Below are 8,720 nucleotides of genomic sequence, written 5' to 3'. Positions count from 1 at the left end.
AAGCGAAATTAGAAAATCCGTCCTGACCAAATTTAGATATTGTCGCATAGATTCATATGCCATAATCAAATTCAAGATTGCTTGAGAAATGTAGGAGGAGATAGAATTTGAAAATCGTCATTTTCGCATTTTTTGCCAACTTTGAAGTCACGTGACGCGAAAACGAAAGCGAATCTCGAAAATCCGGCCCGACAAAATTTAGATATTGTCCCATAGATTCATATGCAACAATCAAATTCAAGATCGCTTGAGAAATGGCGGAGGAGATAGCATTTGAAAATCGTCATTTTCGCAACTTCAAAGGCCTCGTGACCTTGACCTTGACCTTCGGTGACCTTGAAAGTCATACCATCGTACGTCTCATCGACCTCTATCAGGATCACTAATGACCAGATCTCCCACTTTAACTTCATTGTGGACGGATGGACGGATCGTCACCTCTCCTCTCAACACCAATATTATTAGGTCATGCTCGAAGAGATGACCTAAAAAAGACATTTTTTATGGCACAAATTCTGATAGGGGACCATATTACACCATTCTTCCACAATATCCTTAGTTATGAGGGAGTTCTTCACCTGCTTTCAAAGATATCTATATAGATTGACCAAACAATTGGGCAAATTCGTGGCTACATCAGATTACATCATTTAATAACACATATTTAGCTTATGCAATGTAGGAAGGATAGTCGAGAGGTATGCACACTCACCTCTGAGCTCTCTAATCTGGGTTCGAATCTCGACCCAGCTATAAAGTCATCCTGGCGTTTTGGACACAGAGTGAGACATCAATGTGTGTTGTCCATTGAAAGATTGCTAGGGCCAGAGGACCCGTCAGTCAGTACTGGTTGTTGGAGGACGTTGAAGATCACACCGTGTCTTTTGTAAAGCGTAACTCAGTTATTACCGGCACTCTCAACAAGTTCCAAATTCCTGCTAACATCACCTTCAGTCGAATTACGTCAAGCCTGCCCAGCCAGTTCATGAAAGACTCAGGCCAAAAAACATTCTGAACTGATCTCACAAGACGATAGGAATAATTGGAGCCATTACAGGTCGCAGTAGATTATTATTATTATTATTAATCAATAACATACCCAAGAATAACCCGTTTGACAATGATTTATGGAAGCCATTTTGCTTTACAGCTAAAATTTATTTCTGATAACTTGTTTCACAAATGCACGCCCGTGACACACATCCGACATCAAAGACATCATCAATCAGGGAATACAATCAGCGAGCAGTAAATTGCTCCATTATTTCCGCACAATAAGTACACCTGCATGCGCACACCTGTACAATCCCCATTGGAGACGTACATCGCAGTCAACGGCTCGGCGAACAATATCGAGGGAGTCACAGGTGCTGAACGGTGGTCCTGCTTGAATGAACTCAAAACAAGTAAGTTGTGAACAGTGACGCGAATATCGAGGGCCCACAAGGAGGAAGAAGAGGAATGTCGAGGGTGAGCCGATCGATCAGTGCGCGAGTTGTACGCAGAGCGAACATATACACGTATATCCTCCAATGGGTTATTTCCCAGCAGCATTAGCCATCAACATGATTCTCACATCGTCCATCCGAGCAATAACCTCGGAGTAGCCGTGTAATATTGTTTGTCATATAAAGGCAAAACTAACAAAGCGAGTCATCTCAATTAGCGCAGTATTGCGGCGTTCCGGGACAAACAGTCACTTAAAAGCGATTAACCATTAGTCCCATTTCACAGTCAAACATCGGTAATAATCGGAGCGATTACGCCTTTTTAATAAAGCACTTTAAGCGACGGAGGAAAAAGTTGCGAACGAATTGCGGGCGCGGTATAAACAATTACACCGAATCGCTTTGAGAAAGTAAGTTTAAACGCATTTAAGATTTCAAATGTGCTCGAAATGAGCCTCGTTTTCAAGAGCGAGATTAAACGCTCCATTCCATTGCGGTAATTGATGCAATTTTGTGCCAGCAAGTGCAGGACAAGAACCTCGTAACTTGGTGTTTTGTGTAATCACACAGCGCTGTCATCGCACGCTGACAAATATATGAATATTTGAGAAACGGTTAAGGTGGTTTGTGCTTTTCACGTGAGTTTGCGGCTGTTGCTTATCTGCTCCGCATGTAAGTAATGAAAAATGTCATGTGGGGCGAGTCAATTACGCACCATTTCTAGCCCCACCCCGCTCCCCCACCGCCCCGCCCCTCGCGTTCGAGTCGCGGGATCAGGATTGCGAGAGAGTGTGCGGATTAGCGGTTTATCTAATTGCCCATCGCGGCCAACCACTTGCACCGGCGCGCAAGCCAAAGCCACCTCTTCGATTAGTGAAAAATCTTGAAAGTATTCAATTTCGTTGCGATTTGACATCATCTTGTAAATTAGAGTAATTTTAGAATAATCGGTATATATCGTTAAAGAACAGATTACACGGAGTTAACTCTTAACACCGTCTTTATCTTCACATGCTACGTCATAAGATCTTGATTCACTGGATCAAATGATAAGACCGGATGTATTAGTGTAAACGAGGGAGATATTGTGTTCCTCCAATGCAGTTGCCACGTCACAGACCCTTGTTGTAGATCAGCATGTCGTCCGTGGTGCTCGACTGAATTTCTGGTTCCAGTTTGGACACTGCGATCTACAGAGACAGATGGAACAAGTCATTGCATTGGGAAAGTCATTTGTTTCCAGAGCCTCGAAGGCTCCCTGTATACGAGGTCCATTATATTTCCTGTATTTCAGAGCAGTTTAGACAAGGAAGGCTTTCTACCAAGGGGGACGGGAGGGGCTATATCATCACTTGGAAGGGGGAAGGTGCGACATAATGGTAGGGGAGGGGCATAAAAGCAGGGGGAGAGACGTGAATACATCAAGGAGAAGGGGCAGGGGGTTATATATCTAGGGAATGAGGGGCTAGATATCAAGTGAAAGGGGAGGGGTAAATTTATTTATTAGGGAGGAAGAGGAGGGGCTATATATTAAGCGAAAGGGAGGGGGACGCAATTTCGGATGACGTCACAATGAGTGCACTGTGTGCCGCACACCACTGACGATATACATCTCTCTGGTGCGCATCCGACGCGTGACGACTTGCACATGCAATGATACAACCACACGGGCCCATTCCTCAAAAGTTCCGTGCCGAGCCAGGTTCTAGTCAGTGTTTGCTAACAGAGCCTGACCAGGCAGTTAAATGTTTGGCGGGACACCGCAGATCCTCGTTAACCCCCATACCTCGGGCTGCCTTTACATCGGCACGCAATCGGTATCAGACAAGAGTCCGTTACCACAAGCGCCATCGAGCCACTTCAACACCTATAATGAAAGGCATGAAGCGATCGCCGTAAAGAGATGTCACTTTAAAATTCGTGAGGAGTTTTATAATGGACTTGCCATCTTCCGATGTGACAGGTACATACGTCGGGTTCAGCTTGAAGTTCAGGAAGGACATACACGATCGATGCAATTCGCCTCCACGGATGTTCTGTGCTTTGCAAGGAAACGCACCAAAACAACAGGTTGGATCCGCTCTAATTATCTGGCTAATTGTACAACCATGTGTTTGCTCCGATCAGTAATTAGCTGTGAGAGAGAGACAGAGAGAGAAAGAGAAAGGGGGAGGAAGAGAGAAAATGTGTTGTCGCTCCTCCACTCACCCTCTCCTCATCCCATCACCCTCTATTTTCGGAGGCTTCTCCATATAACCCCCTCCTTATTCCTCAGGCTGCTAACCACCATATCTCCCGAAACCCCCAAGTGTGACAATCTGCTTCTACAGCTCTAACACTCCCCCCTCTCCGCTCTACCACCCCCATTTCCCTTGAGTCTGCTACGGGCTGCAGAGATGGCAGGTGGCAGTGACAGCAGGGGAGGGGGGTGTCCTGTCGTCAGCAACTTGAGGTGTGACGCGCAATTATCCAGTTAACTTGATAGAGTGGTTGGGGGACAAGGCAAAGCCTTTTAATATGCCTTTAACCATAGTGTGCGCTCAGCCAATTACAACACCCACGTTACAATTAAGACCATTTCTTGGTGAGCGGTCGGGCGGCCCTTTCGGTCCAGTGAGTGTGGGTATAATTTGAACTTTAGCAGGTGTACTTTCAACAGGAAATGCTTACAGTTATATATTGTTAAATGTTTAAGCATGAAGCGGTCTTATGGTTCAACAAGCAAACTTTCGGGTCGACTTCAAATCAACCAATCCTGTCTGTTTGGCATTTATAGCCACCATTAGAGAAGTGGGAGAGAAAGAGAGACTTCGAAACATCAGAGAAACTTTTTTTTTCAGGGTCACATCAGCTTTTATGATCGACAAACTTGTCTGCTCGTAAGTTGAACTCTCGTGTCAAGAAGTAATGTTGAGCCGAGCAAGTGGGTGCGGCGAGGGAGTCATCAATTTGATTGGCTTCATGGAAGGGAGCGAAGATATTGAGGGATTATTCTTGTTCATAAACATTTCAAACGAGGTAGAAGGGTCTCAGCGCTCAAAATCGTTCATAATCTCACGAGTTCCTCGGGATAAGAGCTCAACGTGACCTTTTATGACAAATATAAACCAAAGAAACGTTACATGAAGACGACAAAGAGATGAACGCACAAGCCCTTTGTCCCTGTGTCATCTCTGGGTTAGCGTTTGGTAACATATCCAGAACGCATGTTGGCAGGTGTGAGTTTCTGCACAAATTGCCGTCAATTTGATGTGGTATCAAGAATGCTTCTCCACACTTTCTTGTTCACAAGATTATAAAAGTAAGATGATAAAAGCTGCAGCAATTGTGGGTCCCAGTCAGCTGCACCCAAATAATATGTGTTTGCTGTTATATATATTGTTGTGGTTACCAAATTCGCAAACCACCATTCAGGTCCCTTAGGTGAGGTATCTCGGTAAGTACATGTGTAGTTAGGCCCAAACCCGTTGTCTAGTGGGAATACATGTCATTTATGCGTGCTGCGACTCTTCAGGATAGCCGTTTTTCTTTTGCTATCTTTATTTTGGACCAACCGCCATGATTACCACCACAACCACAACATCAACCACCAACCACAACGCCGCTTCACCACAACCGCCACGACCTTCACGTCACACCTCGCAACTGTCGCATCGCCACCGTTCTTGCGCCGCCTGTGGGTACCGGTGTTGGACTCGTGCAGAGCGCGCGCCGAACAGCGTGTACAAAATCACGGATTTTGTGCTTCAAAAACGGATCAAAAACGACACACGCCCACTTTTTGCCGTCCAATCGGTGAGCGAGGGGCGAATTGGCCCCGCCCCCAGGGCGTTGGAGGGTGATCGATATATGCAAATTTATGGATCAAAAAGCATGCACGCCCACTTTTTCTCGGGCCAATGGGGAGCGAGGTGAAAGGTCGAAGGGAGGGGGTCAAAGATGAGAGGGCGAAGCTACGGGGCTGATAAAAAGCGACCGTGTTCGTCAGTCCAGAGAGTAGGAGAGTCGAGAGGGAACAGAGAGTCAAGACTTCGCGGGCGGTGGAGTTGGCAAGAAGGAGCTGGTCGTCGTGTGCGTTGGAGTCGGAACGGAGGGGACGGAGCTGTGGAGAGGCGGTGAGGGCAGACGAGGGGGTGCTCGCGTCGTGCAGGGAGCTGCACCCCAGGGAGGCCGACAGCGCGACCTGGCCGAGGTGGAGACGCTCGTCGCGGGGCAATAAAAATCCTCTATACCCCGAGCATCAGCAACCCCCTCCTGTTTCCCCCCCGCGCTGAGATAGTGCGACCAAGGGGGCCCCTTTCCCACCCCCTACCAGACACTGCCCGCGAGGCCCGCGGGGTTGGGGCGCCATCGCCGCTCCGCGTCTCATCGCCGGACGGGTGGGCCCGACCTGGTCTCGGCCTCAGGCCCGCCTCATCCTTGAGGGTATTTTTTTCCTTGGTTTTGGGTATGTGTTGTCGGCGCCGTCTGTGAAGTAAAATTGTATAAGTGTTTCCGTGTGCTCGGTAGTCGGTATTAGCTCTGCATTGTGTCTTCTCTTTTATATTTGCTTTTTGTGTAAATTGCATTGTGTCTTTTCTGTGTGCTTTTGGTGGAATTGAATATGTGTGCTTCCCGTGTGCCGCGAATAAATGTGCTTTGTGTTGAACTGTTTCCCGCTTCGCTTCGTCATTTCTCCCATTGAATCCTCATCTTGCTTCACGTAAAGGGTTGGTAGTGGGCTGAATACGCCCGATAATTAATCGAACCGTCGAGGTCGACGATAACACCGCTCGGTTATTCTTATAGTACGGAACGGGTCGCTTAAGTGGCCCGTGTCCGAAGTCGACCTGCGGCGAGGTGCGATCGCCCGGTCTACCCTCCGCGTGGGTACTTAGGTAGGTCGAATTTGGCGAGCAACCCTATCCCACGCGGGGGCTGATTGGCTCGATCGCGGTGAGACCGAAAGGTCCACCCGTGACTGGTTCCCGGCGTTAGTCCGAGAGGGTCACGACTGGATTGTCCGTCCGGTGGGCGACGTGCCGCGATTCGAGTTACGTGGCCGTCAGCACGCCGGCGGGCGCGAATACCGTAACAATATATATATAAAATATATGTATGTAGATATATATATATATATATATATATATATATATATATATATATATATATATATATATATATATATATATATATATATATATATATATATATATATATATATGTATACATTGTGGAAATGACTCCAAGTGGATTAAATATGCGAAAGATAGCACAGTTATTTCCATAAATTGCATGTCTAGCATAAGAGTAAAAGTAATTAATTGTGATATGAGATAGTGTCACCATGATGTCTTCATGTACGTGGTCAGCCGATCTATCCTTATGTGTGTTTCTAAAACTGCCATCCCTTTTGAGCTATTTATTTGGTGTTTTACCCCCTTTGGAATCCATCATTGTGTACTCTTAAAGCATCTGTGAGGCCTGGACATGGCAGTTTTGGCAGAACAGATGGGCACCATCAGCCAGGGTTATTTACATCAAGGTTGTTTGAATGCCGTCGGGTGCCTGGAATGTCCTATCCCAAAGAGACGATGATCACCTGTCTCTGTTATCATCTGGACATTTGGTATTGCAGCACTCTCTGGGGTTTGGAGACCGGATTGCGGCGAGATCATGTCGGGTGGTTACACCGATTATTGGTCTGGTTCCTCTGATGGTTATCATGCCCAAGGAGTTGCTGTAGCTGTGTCCAATAAGCCGACTCCAATGATAATTGAGGTAAAACCGGTCAACGAGCAGATTATGAGACAAAGGATTCGTCACTTCTTGGGTGTCATTTTCCATGGTCTCTGTCTATGCTCCAACTGAGGCGAGTGATCTCACCGTGAAGGATGCATTCTATGCCATGCTCGAGTCTGTGCTTGATCAGTGCCCCAGGTGAGATACACTTCTAGTCTTGGGGGATTTCAATACATCGACTGGAACTGATAGGGATGGTTATGAGATGTGTGTTGGTCCCCATGGGTCTGAAACTGTGAACCAGAATAGCACTAATTTCCTTGACTTTACAAGAAGTCATGGACTTAGGGTGACTGGTACATGGTTTCAGCACCCACAAGCTCATCGCTGGACTTGTTATTCCAACGCTGGCGGTGTGGCAAAGCACATTGACAATGTGCTCATTGATGATCGCTGGAAGATGATCCAGAACTGCAGGGTCTACCGGAGTGCTCAGTTCCTCAATACTGGCCATCGGCTTGTTGTAGCAACTCTTAAGTTCCACCTAAAATCCAGGAGAATGGTACCATCCCAGCCTAGGCTGGATGTTGGCAAGCTCAAGGATGAGAGGGTAGCTGAGGAGTTTGCGAACAGGCTGAGTGAAGATTTGGGGAGTCTGGGTAGTTTGGGGAATCCTGAAGTGTGTGGAGTGCCTTCAAGACCACCATCCTGTCTTGGAATGTTGCCGGAAGATGTCTTGGAACTCACGGGAGGGTGAAGAAGAATGTCTCTCAAGGGACATTGGATACCATTGTCCAGAGTAGCAGGGCCAGGCTGAATGGCAGAGCTGAGCTGTTCAAGAAGCTGAGGCATAAAACTGTATGCACACCAAGGGTGGACAAGGAGGCTGAGGTGCAAGGAATCTGTGAGGGGGGAGAGCATCACCTGTGGTCAAGTGATTCTCATCCTGCTTACCAGGGAATTCACGCATTGCATTCATCCAAGTACATCCCTCGGTGTACTGCAGTTAGAGTAGAGGATTAGGGTTAGAGGGTCGTTGGTTCTTGACAGAGGAGTCCGAAGTGAAAGCCCACTGGGCCAGTTACTTTGAGCGGCTGTACCAGGCTGATCCACCAGCTGTCGAGTTGGATGTCAGGGGTGTTACAATCCCTATTGCTGACCCTCTAAACTGTGGTCCACCTTCGTTTGTGGAAACACAAGCTGCGGTGAACCAGTTGAAATGGGAGAAGCTCCTGGGATTTGTGGCATCCACGATGAACTTCTCAAGGCTGGTGGATATGCTGCACTCGTGTCGTTGCATGCAGTTCTGTGCTCTGCCTGGAACACAAACATCATCCCAACTGAATGGAAGAGGGGCCTTGTTGTCCTTCTCTGGAAAGGGAAAGATAATCGCCAGGACTGCAACAACTATCGAGGGGTGACGCTGCTCTCAATGCCGGGCAAGGTCTTTGCTCGGATAATTCTTGAGATGGTTTGCCAGCGTCCAGAGCAGTCAGGCTTTACACCAAAGGAGGTCAACGATTGACCATATCCTTGCTCTTCGGGTCCTCA

At 47.3% G+C, this 8,720-nt stretch overlaps 1 protein-coding gene across 3 annotated transcripts in view; it reads right to left on the bottom strand.

Moving 5' to 3' along the window:
* Positions 1–1,137: 1,137 nt before the first annotated feature.
* Positions 1,138–8,720, bottom strand: part of LOC147015668 (sideroflexin-5-like) — a 380,656-nt gene continuing 373,073 nt past the window's right edge. For all 3 annotated transcript variants that reach the window (XM_085848050.1, XM_085848051.1, XM_085848058.1), the window contains one exon: positions 1,138–2,638. In XM_085848050.1, the coding sequence (XP_085704176.1) occupies positions 2,463–2,638 (176 nt within the window). In that variant the 3' untranslated portion in view covers positions 1,138–2,462. The remainder of the gene's footprint in view (positions 2,639–8,720) is intronic.

Source organism: Eptatretus burgeri, chromosome 12 (genome assembly GCF_056783735.1).
Source record: "Eptatretus burgeri isolate ZD-2024b chromosome 12, Ebu_testis_v1, whole genome shotgun sequence".
Taxonomy (NCBI): Eukaryota; Metazoa; Chordata; class Myxini; order Myxiniformes; family Myxinidae; genus Eptatretus; species Eptatretus burgeri.
This window is presented reverse-complemented; position numbering and strand designations above follow the sequence as displayed.